The sequence below is a fragment of the Bacillus rossius genome, chromosome 7 (genome assembly GCF_032445375.1).
Source record: "Bacillus rossius redtenbacheri isolate Brsri chromosome 7, Brsri_v3, whole genome shotgun sequence".
In the NCBI taxonomy this organism is placed as follows: domain Eukaryota; kingdom Metazoa; phylum Arthropoda; class Insecta; order Phasmatodea; family Bacillidae; genus Bacillus; species Bacillus rossius.
Window position 1 is genome coordinate 63,848,871 of NC_086335.1, and position 22,180 is coordinate 63,871,050.

Genomic DNA, 22,180 nt, shown 5'->3' on the forward strand with positions numbered 1-22,180 from the left:
TGAATACGGATCCATCAAAATAAATACATTTTTTATTGAGAATATTAGTGATATAAATTGTGTTTATAAATATTTTCAAGTGTATTTTCAAGTTATATTTATATAAGTGAGGTTATGTTCCTGTATGTATAATTTATTTGCATTATGATATTGTTAATAAATAAATAATTTAAATGAATAAATATAAATACACATTCAGCATATTTATTTTCATTGTTAATAAAAATCGATCTCGAATATTTTACTTAATAAAATAATTAATTATATACATGTATTTATACTGATTATTCATTAAAATATTATAATATTATTTGGATTTAAACTTTACCAAACGTATTTATAATTTAACTCCAATCCTTTTATTATATTATTTCTAATTATTATTTACAAGCAAAATTCTCATTACAATATTTTTTTTTTAGAAAATAAAATGTTTAAGATATTTTTACTAAATTTTCTCACAATTTAAAGCTGTGTTTGATAGTTTTGTGCTCTATGGCGTACATCTGGCAACAGGGCAGGAACGACGGCAAACTGAAGGCGGGACCACTACAGGCGGAAGGCTACACGATCGGGCGGAAGTAGGTCCACAGCGGGGGCTTCCAAGAACGTTAATCCAAACGTGGGCCGAGACGGCAGGAAGGAGGAAAAGGAAACTTAACCGGTTTGTTCGCGAGTTCTGCTCGGCGACGCAACAGTCACCTTGATTGTCGGCGCGGGGTTGGAGTTCTCTCTCGCGACAATTAAGATATGGCCGACGGAGGGAAAGTAATCGCGAAGGAAAACACCGGGGATCCGGAATGCCGAGAATACTTGAGAGGGGCAGGCACCCCGGCTGGCTGGAGGGTCGTGGAAGGAGGAGTTAGCGCGCTCTGCGAGAAATAAGGAAACAATCCTCGCGCAATTAAAACTTTATTACGGAAGAAGGGAGAGGCTGTCCGGTGCTGCTACCGGCGGCGAGCGGCGGAACCAGTCCACAGCCGGTATAAGAGACGCGCGCGCTTTCACGTGCCGAAGCCCACTTCTATGTCACGCCGTAATCATTGTACGGTTTTTATTGAAGTGAAACTTCTAATGCGACTTCTAACAAGGTTGCGTTAAACGTTTAACGCTCCTGGGAAGGGGGAATATAAAGAGACAGAGCGAGAGTGAATGCGTGGCACTCGAACGCATGCACGACGTTAGCATCGAGTAGCGTCCAATATTCCAACGAACTAAGTAGAGAGTAAAAAAAAAATAAAGATCCTGACAGTTTGTAGTGTCGCCATGTTTGTTTCAATTTTCAATACCCTTTTTGTATATTAAAATAATTTAAATTGCAGAAAAAAATAATGTTTCATAGACACATAAATAGTGAGTGTGTGTCATTTCTCTATGTCCACGATGTCTCGCCGCGTCAATTTTCTCCTTGGGACGAACCCGTCCGCTTAGTTAAATAAACAGCTTTTATCGATAATGATTTCATGATTTATTTTAGTTTGATTTGATTCAATATGATTTCACTAAAAATCCATTTCTACCCCTTCCTATTTTCATTTCCACATTACGAAGTTTCACTTATTCCGCGCGGAGGGACTCCACGCACTATTTTTTTTCCCGCTAACTTTTCATAGGCTTGGGAAAGTTAAGAGAGTTCAATTAAATATCACTACAACTGCAATTTCATATCAGTGTAAGAGAGCTTCAACAATATATCCTACTGTCCAACACTTATGACATGCCCTTATAAGATCACGTATTTTAGCATCTTCTATAGTCTGATGCTTCAGAGAGTTCCGTTTAACTAACTTCTAAATAGTTTTCATGTATTTTGTTAAGATAACTTTGCCATAATGGAAAATATCCTTTTTACTTTCCAATCCAGAATATTCCACAGTTCACTATAAAAAAAACAATAATCATCCCCAAAATATCTGAGACTGTTATGTAAAAAAATACAAATACATTATTAAAAAAATTGGTATCGTGAACAGACTTAGAATGAGATTTTTTTGCGAATGTATTTGCATTCACATAAAATAGCAGAGTTAAGAAGCTGCAAGGAAATGATTTAAGATCGTTATTCCTGTAATTCTGAGCAATTAAACAAATGGTACGTTAATTCTTGATAACACAGCATAAACAACAAATATAGTAGCAGTAGCAACTGAATGAATATTATTAAAATAGCTATTTTAGACATACATATTAAATTTAACAAAGACAAATACTAAATACTTTAAGGTGTGTTTAGTATATTAATCACGCCGACGATCACAAACAGCCTGCAAATCATCTGTGGGGATAATAGTACCGGCTCTCAGAACGAGTTCGTCACAAACTAAGCTTTTCGACCCGAGTTGCCGAAGCTATTCCTGCATGTGATAGTCAGTCTTCCATGCGTTGGCTTCTAATTCAACCAATCACTTGATGGGAGGTCATTGCAACAGCGCGAGAACGCTTTGCTGACGGCATAGCAGATGAGTTGCTGGTTGCCTACAATCAGGCAAGCTCCTGTGGGGTAGGCACCAAGTTGCCTCAATGCAGGTGTCGAATTCAGACTCTCAACAAAGGCGCTGACACTAACAAACGTAATCAAAATAATAGAGCGAATATTAAGCTTAGTTCTTGATCTTCTCTTCAATATATTCAAAGAGAACATTTTACCACTCTAATAGAAAAGTTTAAGCGATAGAAGCATTTATTCGATAAACATACGCATTTTTAGTTGGACACTGCTTTTGCATAGCATCCGCGAAGTTAAGTTAGCTTTTTGATAAGTAATGTCATGTCGAGAAAGGTTTTTTTAAATAATTCAATCACCGTTGTAGTTTAATTGGCAGTGCTGCAAGACTAAATTGCCGTGTAGATTCGTTATAATACTTTCAAGGCGCATAAATTGTGTAGAGGAACACACTATTCAAATTAAAGTCATAAAGTCTGATCTCAATTATAAGAAGTACTGTGGTAATTCCTGTGAATTGTTCTAAATAGAAATAGCCTATATTGTAACAACAAATATAATTAAAATTACAATTTTTAAAACCAATATTGCATTTAGTTCTGACTCTTGCTAGAAGGTACCTTCTAATTTTTGGATAGACTAAGGTAAGTTAACTTGTGATGGGCGTTATTATATAAAAAAATAATCTATCACACGCCATGTTTGCATAAATGTGTGCGAATTCATAGTTTTGTGCTAAATCCTCAAGACTTCGAACATTCAAACTGAATACGAACTGATGCTATTATTGTGCACGTTATTCTAAGAAAACTAGCAGAAATTCGAGCTCTAACCAGCAAAATGTTCGGCTACAACATACTTCAGACTCAAGTTATTTCATTGTGAAATGTGGCGTGAACATGACTTCCCACGCTGTAACATTCCACTCTAAACCTTTCGGTTCACGCAGAATGTTCCGAGGGAAAATAAGAAATATGGCTTTTAGCACGTCTTTTAAAAAAGCTTAAGGCGAGAAGCCGTTCACGTGTTGTTCGGCCGTGGAAAAGTTGCGCCGTAAAAGTCGTCGCCGCGACGTCGAAACCGCCGGGAAACACCCGTAAGTGGTTAATTTGCCGCAGGAACAGGCCCTTAATGTACGTCGGGAGAGAGAGACGATCCTTCCAGCATGGCATTAAAAAATATATATGTATCGGGAGGTGGAGGGGGGAGGCGGATCATCCAAGGAGGCTCCCGCGTGGCAGAAGGACGTTCGTTCCGTCCCATGTACAGGACGTTTACGGCGTCGTAAACGAGTTTGTTAAGGCGGGCCGGGCCGCTGGTGACCAGGCGGGTGTGTGAGTGAGGGAGGGGGGGGGGGGTTATAGTGCTGGAGAGGAAGTCCCCTGGAACGGTTCATCCCTGGAGGGTGACGCAGTCCACTAATACCAACCCCCGCCGGGGCAGTCGTAAAAAAGAATCTCCTCCGGTGGGCAATATACGCGGGGGGGTTATCCACTACGTGGCCCCTTCAACCCTGGAAGCCCCGGTGACACACGCGGGGGGTTCCCCCTCACGTGACACACCGACCCCCAGATGGCCAGCGGCCGCCAGCTAAGCCCCGCCCTTCAATTCCGTGACCAGCAGCCAACCAGGTGGTCCGTCCGTCCGCCCGAACCATACAGCCTTAACTGTCGACGGACGGACGCATTAAATAACCTACAAAATGTTAGCAATGCATTGCCGACAGCTTTTACTATCTTGAAATTTTTTTTAATGTTTGTATATTTGTAAAGCTGCTATCATTAAATGTTTTTTTTTTAAACTTACGTTAGAATACATTTCAAACTATTGGAAATATTTTAATAAATATCAGAGAGAGGGAGAGAGAGAGAGAGAGAGAGAGAGAGAGAAAAGATTTAGTTTAGTGATTTATTAAGTTTTTAACTTCCATGATGGTCAATATAATGAAAGATAAGTTATCAATAGAGACCCGGAAAATTCGCGGGTTCAATGACCTCCAGGATGGATTCCAATATCCTCTACACACTCTGGCAAATGCCAACTGTTCATTGGCTGCTGACTTGTGAGTCGTCTCGACTGGGTGGCCTGTAATTCGACACTTCTTTGAGTGAGGGTCTCTAATTGGCCCTCAGTCCTCCAGATTAACAGTGAACCAATGACAGAAGCAGCACTAAAGTATAATTATTTGAATTTTAGCATAACACGAAATGAACCCGCGAATTTTCCGGGTCTCTAGTTCGCACCACTCACTGTTCAAGCCCTCAAGTCTGTCAGCAGCATCAGAATGGGAAAGTATTTGATGGACGTGTAGATCATTGTTAGTCGCTCGGCTTGTTGACAGACTGACGGTTGACGGGTGACGGACGGGTGACGGACGGGTGACGGACGGGTGACGTATCATTGCGGGCTCATCTTTACTTCTCTGGAGGTTCTACGTGGTGCATTTTAGTTTACAATGTTTACAATTTTCGCTTTTTTTTCATATTTCTGTGGTATGTTTCCGATCCTCAGCACCGTGTAAATGAACACAAGAATTATATTTCACAGGGAACTTAGAATGAAAATCACATCACAGCAAGGTTCCTGATCACAATTGGTGAATGATATTTGTTTATCAATTTGAATACATCGTTTTATCGCTGTCAATAAAGTAAATAAATAAATAACTATTACATGTTTACAATGAGAAACCATGGTAAAAAAATTTAATAACATAAAAAAAAATGTTTTGTCCAATTAAAAAACAAACAACGACGACTTAATATGTTTGAATTCCAATAGATACGTCACTGTAGAAAAAAACTAGTTTTAGTAATTCGAGAAGTGGTTTAATTACGAACACGAGTAGTACAGAAATGGTGGTCCGACAACTGGGTTCTGGGTGTGGTGTCAGTGGTGTCGTCCGCCATCTTGGATTGTGACGTCATGGCGGCCATTTTGGATGACGTCACATCCGCCATATTGGATTCAGCCATATGTATTGGATTATGGCGACAAGTTCCTACAATTTAAATTCTAGAACTTTCCACGATCTTGTTTTCAAGAAATTTTGAATCGTGACGCCATCTTTGCCATTATCCTTACGGCCGCCATCTTGAAAAACCGTACTTATTAAACTAAAAAAAATCGGGAAAAAATTTAAAATTTATAAAAAATATTATTTAATAAAATTTTGATGAAAAAAAAAACGCATTCCACCATTTTGACACCACCGACACCACGCCCAGAACAAAGTGCCAGTCCACCGTACTGACACGCTGTGTACAGTTCTGGTGAACAGAAAGCGCTGGCGCGCGCGGGGAATAATAAATTAACAAGATGTCGACGGCCTTATTGTGTTTCTGCACCACGACGATGGGAAAAGAAGGGGGGGGGGGGGGCAAGCGGACGCCTAATCTCGCCGAGCTAACCGCAGGGAGATTTATTCCATCCTAGCTCGCCGTTTGCACTGCGGTTTCTCCCCCTTATTCCCCCACCACCACCCCTTACCCCCTCCCCTATCCAGGGTCGCGTACCCACTCCCGACGCAGCGAAGACTAAGCTACCGCTAATTTATCGCGCTGCGCCCGTAATCTATCCATACACCTTCCCTTTTTTCCGAAACAGCAACTTTGCGGCGAAGTTTCGTTAAGTTCCCCCCCCCCCCCCCCAACTCCTCCGCGGCAGTCGTTTCTTTCCTCTCAACCCCTCCTCCCCCCTTTCTCCCCCCCCCCCTCGCGGCCACCCTCCGTTTTTCCGCGGGAATCGCGAGCGCCAAAGTCTTCCTGGCGCAGCGGTAGATGCATTCACTAACTCATTCCCGTTTGCTCTGGCCCCCGGGGAGCGGGGGGAAGGTGGGGGAGGAGGAGAAAAAAAAATTGAGGAGAACTGGAAGAAAAAAGAAAATACTCGCGGAAGGGAAGAAGGTGATAATGTCGCGCCACATGCGCGGAGAATGGACCCAGAAGCTTGACGAAGGAATTCTGCCTCCAGCGCCAGTTTAAACTCTGTGGCAGAGAGAGAGAGAGAGAGAGAGAGAGAGAGAGAGAGAGAGAGAGAGAGAGAGAGAGAGAGAGAGAGACTTTTCTAGGGGATCCAAGGTTGACGAGGAATAATGGTGTAACAGAGAGAGAGGAGGAGAAACAGCCGTGGCAAGATCTAATTTAGTGGTAAATTAAAGAAACGTAATATGCCTCTTTCCACGGCCGGAAGAATTTCCTTTTATTTTTTTTTTTAGTTTTCAAACAAGAAAGATGAACATTGCTGTTGCTATGCCATGCGAAAAACAAATACACACAAAAAAAAAATATGATTCTTAATCTTAGGACGTACTCATTCATGCTTGCTTTAAAATATCACATCACCAACCCATGTATTCAAACAATTCTCGTACAACAATAATTATTAACGAGGAGATAAGGCTGAGTTAAATAGATGTAAAAACAGGCAGGGTGTTAGGTTACAAGAAAACGCAAGTCATTAATTAAAACTCAGGCAACGTGCAAGTTTTCAGCTGAGGAAACCAAAAGAAACCCAGCATGATTTTATTATAAAGGCTAAGCTAAGTGATGCCGAGCAGACAGGAAAATTGCAACAGCCGAAGGTTGTACACTGTCAGAAATTGCGGTAAATTCACGAACTTTTCAACAAAGATTTCAGCTGAAATAAACAAAGGGTTCTTCATAATTACAGATAACTGAATCTACGTAAAAACTAGACTCGATTCCGTCGTCCGAGTTACGTGTTTCGTTGTAAACACAGTGGAGGAGAGAAGAGTGTTTTTTGCGGTACACGTAAACCAGGCTTTTAATGTTTTGTTAGCACACCACGATAATTCTTGTTGATTCATATTCAAAATAAATGAGTTAGTGCACGTAAATTTACTAATATCCCTGGATTGTATAGGCCTATCTGGTAGAAGAGCGACAGAAATAATTTTTTTTTCGATAGCGAGAGTAAATGCCCATTTTAATGCACACTGCATACGAAGAATGGGACGCGCTATAGAAGGTGGTAAGGCTCTTATTCTCGTATACTGCCAAGGGTTTTCTTCAGACGGCCAATCACAAGGGGAGCTCTTCCTATTGGCTCAGGTGTAAGCCATTCAGGGATGGGATTTCCTGCCATTGGATTGTGTATCGAACCATCATGTTAAGCCTCTTGCATTTTTTTAGTCTTGCGTTTTTTCATCACTCCAGGTTTTTTTTATAGCACGGCAGTCCACGCAATGCCTATACAATATTTATTCTTGAAAATCTATGTGCCTTAATATCTTCTACTGTTTAAAATCTTACTCTGATGATTCGGCCAACCCCGTGTTGTAATAGAGCTATTCCCCCCTCCCCTCCACACACATCACAATATGAAAATTTCAGATTCGATGGCAGCAAATTGATCCCACATCATAGCCGAATCTATGATATACAGTAAAAAAAATATTTTTCAAAAGACTCTTTTGGAAACCTTTTTGCCAAGAAACAATTTGCATTACCTTAAGAAAGATATTTTAATTTTGTATAATAACTTGCATATCTGAAAAAAAAATGTTTTTCAAAATAATACTGAGTATTTCTTACGAAAACTGGCGCAGAATTTTACATTTAAATTTATGTTTTATTCAAGAATATTTTTTTTTAAACCATGGAAAAGATAATCGAATATTCAATAATTTATCTTTGTTTTGTTGTATCATGCTTTTTATGTGCGCAGTTAATACTAAAAAGATATTCAGGGAACGGGTTACAAATAACTATAACTATTTTAGGTACTGGGACAACACAAAACATAAATGTCCGGGTAAAAATCCGAAACCATTCTTATTGCGAACAATATTTTGTAGTGAAACGAGTGTTTTCATGTAAATGTAAAAAAATTACAGATATTTGTGATTTTACACAATAATTTCTGTTCCATTAAAAAAAATACAATGTAGATTTCGTGTTAGATGTACGTGAACATGATCCTAAATATAAGCTTACTGGAAAATGTCAGATAGAGTAAGTTTAGGACAAGATAATCGTATAATTTTCTCCTGAACATATAATGTCCTTCCTATTGCAAACCAGTTTCACATAAAGAAATGTTAAATTTATTTACTGTAAATTTTTTGTCATGTACTAGTTGTACAAAAGTAAGAGATTAAATTGGCTGTGAATAAATAAATAAAAAATAATTGCTATCATAATAATACCTCAAAGCGTTCCGAAAAAAAAGCCTTCGTTTATAGACTCATAGTTGCACGCAGCCTGACACGAAGACTCCACGTTAGCTCGTTGCCTTGTGCGTAGAGGCGACCACGTGCTTGACTTACGTTCCAATGCGAGCCTTAGCGCTTCGCTGTTTTTAGTTCAAAGAGTAATGACTAAAGGTAGACTCGTCTTTTTAAAGTTTGGCGATAAAGTCTTCGGGTTAATAATTTAAACTATAGGTACTACCTATGGTAAATGAATGGAATAAATCACAAGTTTTATTTCTAAAATGTATAGTTAATATAAGAAGTAGGTTATGTGAGCTTGGTTTAAAAAAAAATGACTAGAAAAATTCTACTTAACAAAATTTATGAACAAAGTTGCAAGCACCCATTTCTAGTAAGAGAAAACATTCCCAGCAAATCTAACTTTTTCTTCTGTAAATACCCACATGGCAATCGAAAAGTTTTAACTTAAAAAAAAAAAAAAAAAAAAAAACACGTGTCAGGCTACAATGAGAAAGAAATATATCATATTTCAGGCGGTTATGTAATTTCAGCCGTATTGTACTAAAAACACAACTTTATTTTAATGCAGAGTTTTTCAACATAAAAAGATAACATTAAAAATCTTCCGCGAAAATTTCAAAATAGAAACTCAAAAGCTTCTGCCTTACCGATAGATAAAAAGTTGGTTTTAAAATGTTCTTGAAAATACAATTATGAATATTCACTAAAACCAACCAGATTATATACCCAACAGCGTTTTATCTTTCAAAGAATTAAAAATTATACATGAAAACAATTTCCCTTCCTAAACGGCAGTTTGTCTACTTGTTTGCCATCGTGAAAATACATGTAAATTACTGGGAAATATTCATTACATTCAGACGAAGTCCAAGTAACAACTTTACTATAAGTAATCTTTTGATCTGTAGTCGAAACAGTTTTTTAGTTAAGGGCCTATCGTTTTCTCAGCTAAGTGCTGCGGGCTGCCTGTAGGATACACGCAATAACTTAAAAATCACGACATATATAAAAAATACAGGATTTGTTTGACGTTATTTTGTAACGTAAACAATTAATATAAAAATTAATTACATACAATTTTTTTTGGTATTTACTTATAAATTGTCAACCAATATTTGTGCAAAGTATTTAATTTTTACTTTGACATTAAAATTCACGCTAAAGAAAGAAAAAAAAAACTGTTTTTGTTTTATTTTTATGTGATACTTGTTTATATTTAAAATTATTTAGTGATGTCGGTTTTAATGCCCAATGAAAACATCTGAAGTTAATTTTCTAACTGGGTATCAATTTTTACTTACCGAATAGTAATGCTATGAACATAATATTTCGGAATTTGGAAAATGGTCTTTTATCGATATATTTCGAGAAAAGTTATTTTCAAATTTGCAATTAAATGTATATATATATATATATATATATATATATATATATATATACTATATATAGATTTTTTCATTGGGCATTAAAACCGACATCACTAAATAAATTTAAAAATAAACAAGTGTCACATAAAAATAAAACAAAAAAAGTTTTTTTTTTTACTTTCTTTACCGTGAATTTTAATGTCAAGGTAAAAATTAAATACTTTGTACAAATATTGGTTGACTATATATATATATATATATATATATATATATATATATATATATATATATATATTCGCGAATTATTGGGTGCAGCATCAACAGTAACACTAAATGGAATGGAAAAATGTTTTAAGAAATACTTGTTGAATTTAAAAAACTTAAAACCGAGAAACTCAATTGTATCCTAGATCAGATAGCTCATTCTTGTATTACTATTTGTATACCTTTTGCATTTACACCAAAAGTTTAAGGTAAAATAGGTGTTTGTTGCTACTTTATCTGCCTAATAAAGTAATATTATGTTTTAACCTGTTTATATTTTAACATATTTTATTATTTTTATGCTTGCAAAAATTCTTATATTGTTCTTTATGTAACTGCAACAGTTTAATTTATTTGTAATGCTGTAAATGCAGTACCCTTTAATGAAAATAATTGCTAATATTTCTTCTGGGTATGTTTGAAAATTGTATAACGGCATCGTTTTAGTTATCGGAAACAAAATGTAGGCATGTTTTCGCAAGTGATTGAACTAGGGACCTTCCGAATGTGAGGCGGTTGTGATACCACGACACCACGGACACAATTTAACGCAAATTACTAAAATAAAGTAAGCAGCTGAATGTGTTTGCGTTTTGAAACTGTACAATTACCCAAATATTTTTGAATTTTGAAAATATTAAACTTTGATAGAAACTAGAAACGCAACAATGGACAGTTACCAATACATATCTTGTCTGCACACGTAGCGTAATTTCACTTCCCAGACAGTTTTTACGTATTCGGCATTCCTAATCTTTGAAGGTTGACAAGTGAATTGTCGCTGCATTTCAGGAAGTAGGTATCAATTTCACTATAGGTTTTTGCTTTTGAAATTATATACTTTTTTACACTTCCTTATGAAAGGCTTTATTGAGACAGCATTTTAACAAAGATCATTTTAAAACAGGGCAATCACAAAAGTGCGTCCAGGCGCATTACACCAACGTAGTCCACCTCGTGACTGTAGTGGTTGTAAGGAAAATATTTGTCGCTGAAAACATTGTCCACAGGCAGCAAAAAAATAATCTGATGGACGGCGAGTTAATGACCACTGCTATAGGTCAAGTTCTGTCTCAAATAGATATTTATCATACTTTGGAAACGTAATAACATAATCTTTCACGGAATATTGTAACCATTGCTACAATTCTAATCATCCGCTTGACGTAATATATATTTCTTTACAAATGTGTTTACAAAATAGAACATGTTAATTACATATTTACTATCAGGACAAATGAAGTCCAGTTTCAGAAGTATCACAAAACCATATGCGTTTTTTTTTCTCGTTATTTAAAAATTGGCTGTATTTATGATTAGTACCTATCTGAAGAATATTTTTTTCTAAAAAGCCCGTCGGATTAGAAACAATGGTTTTTGTTTTTGCCGCACGAATTGTTTCAAACCCGATTATATATCCGGAGAGCAGGGTATGTATCGGGAAGAAGACGAAAAGGGGCAAAAAAAAAAAAGAAGATATATACTTGAAGATTTGTCAGTTCCGTCTGAGTGATTTTAATTTTCTCGCAAGCAAATATTCAGTTGTTGTTCACGTTGTCTTTCCCCGGCCGTTTTCTTCCTTCCTTCCTTCTCTTGTTCTTCAGGCACGGTCGTCCGTCAGGGAGGAGGACTGTATCGGAAGAGGGCAAAGAAGTATGCGGTGCCATTTGTCTGGACTGTTCGCTTCGCCCGCGCGCGGGTTTATTAGCTCCGCGGGCGCTGAGGCAGTCCAGACACGCCCCGCGCGCGAGACGGTTCTCCAATTACAAACCGAACACGAGATGAAGTGGAGGCCTTCAGTCATACACGCCCTGCTTCCCGCCACCCGAAATAAACACTCTGCTACCTCGCGGGGCGAGATCGCATTGTGCACTGAGAGAAAGATTTGGTTGGTGCAAACAAAATTTGTTTGAAACAACCAAATCATTTGTTTATATACGAGCAATTGAATATTTAGTTGTTCTAACCAAATTATTTTGTTGAGCGAATTTGGTTGCGCCAAAAAACCAACATTTGGTTGCTCCAAACCATTAACATTTGTTTGGCCCAACAAAATATTTGGCTGGCCCAACCAAATATTTTGTTGGTTCAACCAATTATGTTTTCAGTTCAACCAAATATTTAGTATGGCCAAACAAATGTCTTATTGTCGTAACCATTGTGCTTTAAAGTTACCAAATGTTTTGTTGCTTTAACCAAAGATATTGTTAGATCAACCAAATATTTGTCTAGTATAACCATATCTCTTTCACCATGACCAATGCCGAGACTGACCTCAGGCACGAGATAAATATCGCCAGGAGCACGCGCAAGAGCATATCCAGTACAAAACAGAAAAGAGGAGGTGTGTGTGTGTGTGTGTGTGTCTGAATACAATGTATTAAATGGGGAAGGAGGGGTGTCTCACGTCTTCTTCCAAAGTGTCGAAACACATACAACCAACCTGTTAATAAAAGTTTCAGAATTTTTTTTAAGTGATCCCCCCCCCTTTTTTTTGAGGGTATGCAATAACGCCCCCTTCCACACAATTACTCCTGTTTCCGGATAGATACATATATACATATATATGTAAATCATCAGTACGTTTACAAAACAAATTATTTCACGTCATTAAATGATTCCCCCCCAACCAGTAAATTGCATCTTTGAGTTTAACTTTCTTTAGGCTTTCGACAACAGTTAGGAAATGTTTCATTAGTCTTTGCTGGTGATGGACCCTCCAGCTCGGTTCGGGTAGCACGGAACCTCGGTTAAACAGAAGCTCAGCTTATCGAGAATCAACTGTTAACTCCTAGAATGGAACAGGATGAGTGGGCATGACGTGGCTTCGACATCGAGGTCGTTAGAGACGACAAGGAAACGAAAGCGGCGAGGGATAACGGGAGTACCCGGACAAAACCAGGCATCCATCAGCAGCGTCCGTCCGGCTGTGAGCGAAGGAAAGATGTCCTGGATGGACCACACCAATGAACGGACCTTGACGTTTCTTGAACGTTACCCCATCGTAGTCCCTCGCATTCGGGTCGGCTCCAGATTTAACAGCGTCATAGTCAGGACGCAAGTGCTTCGCTTTTTGAGAGGACGCACCACAACACCGAAATACCACAACGCCGAACGTACAATAACGCCGAAAAGCATAACGCCGAATGCCAAAATGACTACAACGCCGACAGCTAGAAAACTGCTGTGTACCACAACGCCGAAATACATTAACGCCGAAAAATGTCATTGCAGGACTGCCACAAAGGTTAGGTTAGGTAAGGTTAGAATAACTTCATTCAGTTGTTTTTAATTTTGCTCCCGTGGCCCCCCTCCGCGCAGCAACATTTTTCGGCGTTACTGTATTTCGGCGGTGTGGTACACACCAGTTTTCTAGCTGTCGGCGTTGCGGTCAATTTGGCATTCAGCGTTATGGTATTCGGCGTTATTGTACGTTCGGCGTTGTGGTGAAGACCCCTTTTTGACATCGTACAGTATTACAGGTCACGAGACCATAAGCTTACCTCTGAATGAATCTGAATGTTTTTGTAACACGTTTTTACAGCAAGCATGTTAATTAAAAAAATATCTCTTTCGTTACTGCAAACAGGTGTGACGGAACTAAATATTACCAGAAATACAATCAGTCAAGTTTGCAGAAAAATTAAGTAAACTATGCCTAGCGTGTGCTTAAAATCTAGATAGCCACATATACTCTTCGCCGACTTGCAGACATTCGTTGATTAAGAAAATTCCCGTAATTTATAGTTGAACTTATCAGTAAGAATCCTCATTAAGTTTTAGAAAATACTATAGATTGCTATCATGAAGATGATGCGTCGTTTTCACCCATTACTGCAGGCCATGATGACAACCGAGGCGTCCCTATGCTTGAGCAGAGGCAGGACGATGCTGCGATGGTTTGCCATTGCCTTCCGCGGTCCTCAACCCCGGCCCACCAGCCAGACACTAGCCACTAGAACCAATGGCCAGTCAGGGATTGTTGTATTGCATATAAGTAAATTTTTGAGTGTAATTTTAATTGCCAAAAAAATAAAATTATTAAAGAATAGAGTGAGCAATTTTTACCCAGGTACTTAACATTTCCGCATGTACGTACATAGAAATTGAAATAAAAATTATCAAATTTAATAGCGAATATTTATACTCAAGAATTATCACTATTGACTTCTTTGAAATTACTATGGTAATACGAAATGTTGGTTTTAATAAAGGAAAAATGTAAAATAACGTATTTTTTTTTATGTGTGGGAAGAACGTGCTACTCTCCTTTGCGTGCCTTGGCCGAATGTGTTTCCTCCTCCCACCTCCTCCTCCAGCCAGAGGTTCGACATGGTCCGGCTCTCGTGACGCGAAGAGTCAGCCATTGCAGGGCCGCCGCGCTCCCCCGTCAACCCCCAAGGCTGGCCGCGGCCCTCAAGACATTACCCCCGCCGGCGGTTTATCTGGGCCGCGAAGTGCGGTTCGGTGTCTCGGCGGGCATAAACACCCCCCTCCCTCCCTCTCTCCACCAGGACGGCTTCTGTAGGTCCGTCAGCACGGCGCCTCGCCGATTGCCTCGTATACCCGCGCAACTGGGCGGCCGAGGGGTCCCAGGGATGTGAGAGGTATGGTTCCGTGACGGTGCTACTCAAGACTCCACAGAGGGGGCTAGTAGCTCTGCAGGTGGTCTGGAGCAGGGGGCGGGTCGGTGGGCCCGAAGTAGGGATGGTCTCCTCAACCTCTCGACCTAGCCGTGCGCTCACCAGTAACATGCCGCGATTGGAAATGGCGAATCTATTTCCCGGTTCTCGGAACCCATGTTTGGCACTGGCAACAGTGTCAGGCATTTAAAAGACCCATCTTTTCTCCCAACCAGGATAACACCCTAACGGGATCACATGCCTGGGGGAGTATTGATGAATTTATGAGGTGTGAGCCTAAGTTACATGCCTCGTATACCCGCGGGAGATATGGGCCCGTCGACCCCCTACCCCCTTGTCACCAGGACCGGGCTGGCTCGTGGAGGGGGGGGGGGAGAGAAACCCTAATTGCCGAGTCCGAGCGCCAGCTAGCCTCTGGCCCGACCGCCAGGTCGATCATGCATTACTAACATAGCTACGCCCAGGGGCGCAAATCTGCAGCCTTCGCAAGGAGCGGCCCGAGAGTTTTTTGCACGTGGGTCATCTCTGTGTCTATGTTGTATACCGACCACATTTTTGGCTTTATATGCATAGAATCAACAGAAAACTTTAAAATATACAGGACGTATTAGAAACAAATCATAGTTTAGACTTAAGCGTTAATCGACCTCGTTTAACAGTCACGCAAGGCCCTTCCCTCCAATCCATCGATTGTGAGAATTGTGCTTCAGTTATTATAAGACAAAAAAAAAGTAAAAATTAATTTACTTTTTTTTATAGCCACATATTTGGTGATGTGGCATACCAGAAATACTGCACCTCATACTCACTTATATAGAACATTACTTTTCATTACAAAACAGTATTAGGTGTTTGTTTTTGCACAGTTAAAATCTCTTCTACTAAGTAGTAAGTCAGCAAGTAGTTAAATCACCATTATTATTAGGCTAACTTAGAATTTTCTACCCATGTTTTTTTTGGTTTGTAGTTATGGGCCCAACCAACTTTTCGCACAAAACATGGCGTAAGTTTCCAATGTAAGAGTCGCAATTATGTATCTCCCTCCTTGTTCTGTGAGCCGGCCATCTTGTACTGTGAGCCGGCCATCTTGTTCTGTGAGCAGGCCATCTTGTTATGTGAGCCGGACATCTTGTTCTGTGAGCCGGCCATCTTGTTCTGTGAGCCGGACATCTTGTTCTGTGAGCCGGCCATCTTGTTCTGTGAGCCGGACATCTTGTTCTGTGAGCCGGCCATCTTGTTCTGTGAGCCGGCCATCTTGTTCTGTGAGCCGGCCATCTTGTTCTGTGAGCATGACATCTTGTTCTGTGAGCCGGCCATCTTGTTCTGTGAGCCGGCCATCTTGTTCTGTGAGCCGGACATCTTGTTCTGTGAGCCGGCCATCTTGTTCTGTGAGCCGGACATCTTGTTCTGTGAGCCGGCCATCTTGTTATGTGAGCCGGCCATCTTGTATTGAGAGCCAGCCATCTTGTTCTGAGAGCCGGCCATATTGTATCCCCTCGACTGCCAGTTGCTTCCAGAGCTTCATCAGCTACTCTATCGTCCGCGTCGACAACACACCGACTGACAAGTAATATCGCCTGGTTACACGAACAGTGAGACTAAACTATGCTCGCCAAAATTGTTTGAAACGTCCATAAGGAATATGCTTTGCACTTTCCCGACTTCTTCTGTTCATAGACACTGTTCTCTTTGAAGTGATACCACAAGTACCGTTGTTAAAGTATAAATTCAATAAATCAAAATAATAAACGCATACTCAGTATGCAATATTAATATAAATACGTATATAATTATACATATATAAAATTATATACGTATATAAAACTAATAATTCAATTTAGTAAAATAATAGAGATAAATTTTATTTATTAATGTAAATTAATGAATATACTGAAAGTTTATTCAAATATTTTAATTTAAATAATTTATTAAATATTAATGATATAAATTATAATGCAAATAAATTATACATACCACATAAAATAGATTTTTTATAAACATTAATATTCCCAGTAAAAATATGCTTTTAATTACATGGACCAGTATTAAATATCAATTACTAAAGAATGTGATTTAAAAACATATACATAAATAAATTTTATTTGTATACAGCCTTTTTCATCCTGTGAAAATTTCGTTGCATGGTTAATTCTCATCCTTTTTAATAAACCGCCTTAAGAAGTAAAACTTCAAATAGTTAGGAATTTTTTTATTTCACTATAAATATATTTGAGATCAATTATAATCAGGTCACAAAGTAACCAGTATCGCGACTTTTAACCTGAAAAGATTTATTTCATTAATTGATTAATTTTTCTTTGTGGGTAGGTTCGCACAGCATCAAACAAAATGTAACAGGTTATTTTTAAAAATCATAAAATAACTTTAGCTAAAATTTCTGCAAGTTGAACACTGAACCAGATGAATATGAAACAATGAGCTGAAAGCCGCAGGGAAGGCATCAGCTGTTAACGTGCAGCCACCAACCATTTTAAACGGATGCACAAGGCTTCGCGCCCGCTGTCTCGTCTGGCTTCACGCTCGCCGGGTGACGGCGCCCTACCTGCAATGTTATCCTCCCTGCTCCGGGAAGCTGTCTTGGCGCGTCTTCGCTCCCCCGAGTCGGCAGATTTGCTTGACAAGTTCCGCGGAGAAGGGGAGGGGGAGAAGAGAGAATGTATATTTATAGCTTCTGGAGGGTTGCGAGGTGTTCTGAGCGCCACGTGTTACGTCGTGACGTGGCAACGACATCGCACAGCATCTATAGAGGTCCCTGGTTCGAGACTGTCACCGATTTCAGTTCCACGCGGTCTCTCCGTCAGCTGTTTTGAAGGATTTATAGGATTATTTTTAAAAACTTGCAAAATAATTTTTTCGAGAAACTAAGTACATTTAAAAAAAAAAAAATATAACATTGACCACAAAATATCTAACTCGTAAATTTAAAGGAAAGTGAATTTAAGTACTTTAATGTTACACTCGAAAGACTATTGGGAACAGATTGGTACTGAGCTTTGAAGTTGGTTACAAACAAAGACGGAAAACCGTTCCCTTAATATAGGCAACCCAACTAAACTAACAATCATACTTTTTGCGTTGCCCAGACGTTTATGTAAACGTTTTGAGGGTAATAGAAACGCATGAAAAAAAAAACTACAATTATTAAAAGTTAATGAAAAGAAACATCGTAAAAACACATACACATATATATTTCAGCCCGCTTTTGATTTGACTCATAACTAAAAATAATAATTTGTTTAGTCAAATTACACATCACGATCACAGCATGTTTCGAAATTCATCCGGGAGTAAAAAAAGTACTTCGTTAACATCTGGATTTCTATAGCGAGGTGTGTTCGTGACTTTCAGAACGACGCGACGCCGCTGTGAGGCGGGTGGACTAATCGCACGGCACATTGGCCTCCACGTCAAATTCAAATTAAAAAGTTTTTATTAATACATACTTTACACTTTACAGTTTTGGTATATACAACAGGACACTACAGCACTGAGTGCTCTTTTGCCTTAATATAATTTTAAATTTATTTACAGTTTCTATTTGAATAGTAGGAAAAAAACATGATTTAAATAAAAGGAAAATTAAAAAAAAACCTTTTGCTTTGATTTTTGGAGTTATTTTTGGACTCAATGTCTTCGGTATGATGCTGTACCTAAATAACAATTTACACATTTAAATTTACACATTCGTAGAAAAAGAAGAAAAAAAACACAAAGGGTTGACTTGATACAAACATTATTTACATTTGGTAGTCAAGAATTACCGCAAGATTTGCGAATATTGGCGGCGTAGTGAGGGAGAGGAAGATAGAGGCACTGGCTCTGTGTCACCCCTCGCTGGCGGCTAACTTCATAGAAGAAGGCATCGAGAAGCTTGTGTCACGATATGACAAATGCCTCGATCGTTTTGGCGATTATGTAGTGAAATGAGGAATATCCTGCTGAATGTCTGGCGATTAAATTATTGTGTTATGTAAATTTTTCTATTTTTGATAGCCCATCGGAGGTTATAAAAAAACAGCTCACCTATATTTGATTCATTTTAGATGGTAAATGAATATATTTATTTGCTGTCATTTTATTTTTGATGCATCGCAAATTGAATACAGCGTGAAAAAAATACCAGCTTTTAAATATTTTATTATATGAATGTATGTGTGTCTTTTAGAAAAAAAATACAGTTCATCTGCCCTACATTATTTGTCTGCTATCACTAAGATATTCAAGTAAATATCTATATTAAAACTTTCATTCTGCCATTTTAGCGTGCCCCCGCCCTTTTTTTTATCACCCGTGGTACAAGCTGCAACACGTCGCGAAGTGAAGCCGTGGATTCCCCCGATCTGCAGACAGCGGGACGCGCCCGACTGCAGAAGACAATGTCCGCGCGGGGGAGAGGATCTAGGCGCGCCGGGCGGCGTGGAGGTGACGTCACGAGGACGCCAGATCCGGCGGCAATTAGCGCGCGTGTCGCCGCGGCGCCGGACGCCGTGTTCCGGCTGATTGGGTCGCAGCCCGACCAATGGGAGCGAGGCAACGCGCGCGTGCGACAGCAGACTTCCTTCCGTGGCGCGTCTCTGGAGGCGCAGGACTGGCAACACTGTTCGGCGCACTGCAAACGAGCGCAGTCCCGCTAGAAAACACTGCCAACTATACTGATACGCCGTAGTAGCTATTTTAGGCTTCATATTGAAAGCGCGTACAATCATCCGGTACATCATTTCTTGGAGTCGCAGAAAAAATCAGGTAGGTAGCAGTCGAAGCTACAAACGTGATGTTTTCGTCTAAGCGTCTTTTCTTGGCCAATGAAACAAAAAAAAAGACTTCCGCAATCCCGATTAAGTCAGTCCTACTGCGTTTCGTTTCTTCTATTTACAATTTATTTTCATGTAATTTTCTGCGTCACAGTTTTTTTTCTTTCTATTATAACATTACATAGCTCTAAATAGCTGTAAAATGTCCGCACTATTGTACTGTACACCAGTCAGTACAGTAAACTCAATACGCTCTTTTAAGGCGTGCAATGACTCGTCGTTTCGTTACCCGAACTAAACGCGTCCCGAGGCTGACGGGGGGGGGGGGGGGGGGGAAGTTTCTGCTGATTCGCTCATCGCTTCCGACATCCCTCTGACGAACGCTGCCACACCCACTCCCCCTCCGACAAAAAGTCTTCGAGTGATTGTCGTTTCAAACCCGACACAGTTTTTGGTGTCGTTCATAATTTCGGAATGGCATTAGGGCCTCGTACTAATGGAACACTGCAACGCGCTTTGGAGCTGACGCTTTGTTTATGTCTTTTCAATTTGCAGCGACGACAGAGATGCCAAAGTCACGTGACCTCCCCGCCTTCCGGCGTGCAACTGCTGGGATGAACGTGAGATCGGACGCTTCACCGCATGTGGCGTGTCCACCTCCAACACGCGCCCTAACGGACGTCACAACGACACGTGTGTACCAGGCTTCAGCATTCGTTCAAAGACAGTTCCGTGTTTGCATTTGCGCACACATGACTGCTGAAGAATGCATTTTGTTTTGCCGTTCATGGTGGACAGCGAGCAGGTGCCATCAGAGTGTCGCTCATAAACCGCAACGAATGCTGTTGCCCACCGCCAGGGGCGCATGCGCCACTGGTACCAACACAGCAGCACACAAACTCCCGACCCCAGCATGGTTGGGACTTTCTTCCCCGACCAACACTTATTCCTGGACCATTCTTCTTGTCCTGTGTTGAACCTGCCTGCTCGATGCTTGCACCACTTAAGTGTCTTTTCCAAAATCAAGGCTCCTCCCAATCAAACGCGCTTAGTTTTAGGTAGGTTAACGAAGAAAAAAAATTGGTTGTCTGTAAATTCGGTTTACGGACGATAGTTTAACGTGGCAACGTCATAAAAAACATCGATGAAATGATTGCATACTTTTATGAATAAAATTGAATCGTTTTTACTGAATTATCACTATTTTGTATGGATACAAAGAAGGAGTGAAATGAAATATACATTTAATTGATAAATTTACATTTATTTGCACTCATTAATTCAAATATGTTTATTACTTTAACGAACAGATTATTTTAACTATAACTTTCGTACATGTTTGCTATTTAACTTCTTCCAATCTGTGTTATTCCGTTAAGGATAGGACGAGAGATAGAAGCGGTGCAAGCGTACAATGAGCGTAACGGGACAATGAGTCATCCTTTTTCCGTGCGTGCAGCCGGCGTTCATTGATTTATTAGAAGTTGTCACGTCAAAAAATTCGACTGCCCTGTTTCTTGGTCGACGAGCAGAGGTTATTCTGACCACGGGGAAGCCGACGAAGCGCATCGCAGCGGCGGGTAATGGCTGCAAGTTCTTGGGACGGTCGAGGGAAAAGAAGGAAGTTGGTGGAAGGGGGGTAGGAGGAGAGAACCTCTCTTAGCCGCGCCTAATGAAGACGAGTCCTCGGTGTGAGTAGTCCTCGCTGCTCCTGTTCTTCGCTCCTCGCGAGCTTCTCATTTCGCGAGCACGAGGGAGAGGGGAGGAGGAGAGGGGGGGGGGGGAAAGAGGGGGTAAAAACCCGAGGCGAGAAGGAACGCCGTACTGAATAATATCTTGTACAATCCTCCCTTCTTTCCTCATTATTGCCTGTTCCGCTGCCTCCCTCGGGGCCTTCTTCCTCCCGCCGTCCGTCGCGCGGCGCGTTTAAGGAACACGCCTTCCTGCCGGGGGGGGGGGGGGGGGGAGTAGCGAAGCTGAGGAGGGGGAGGGACAGACGCCTGTGGCCCGCGCAGTAGCTGGTAGCGGGGGGACTCCAACTGCCCGTGGCTGCAGGCCCGTCGATATGTACTCTACGACTTTACAAACTCCAAGTGGCTGCGAGAGAAGTTGTATTTACTTGGCGTAGTAAAAAACAAAACAAAAAAAAACAAACAAACTTTAATTTGGCATGCAAATAATCACTAGAAATGAAAAAATTAAAAATGACTGGAGTGATATTTAAAACAGTTTGGTAAATATTTACTCAGTTTTAAATATTAATATAAATAAACATGTGTATAAAATAATTATTTAATTAAATTAAAATATTTGAGAATTTTTTTTTAAAATTATTAACGATAACAAATAAATTTGCTGCATGATTATTTTAGTTTATTAATTTTGATTATTTATTGAAAATGCAAGAAATTAATATGAAAATAAATTATACATACGGGAACATAACCATACTGATATACAAAAATACTTGAGAAAGTTTATAAACACTTTTTTAT

General features: G+C 39.9%; 1 protein-coding gene across 1 annotated transcript; it reads right to left on the minus strand.

Moving 5' to 3' along the window:
• Positions 1-15,942: 15,942 nt before the first annotated feature.
• On the minus strand, positions 15,943-16,398 carry LOC134534606 (uncharacterized). Its single transcript, XM_063373089.1, has one exon. The coding sequence runs from the start codon at positions 16,396-16,398 to the stop codon at positions 15,943-15,945; it is 456 nt and encodes a 151-aa protein (XP_063229159.1).
• Between the last annotated feature and the right edge of the window lie 5,782 nt (positions 16,399-22,180).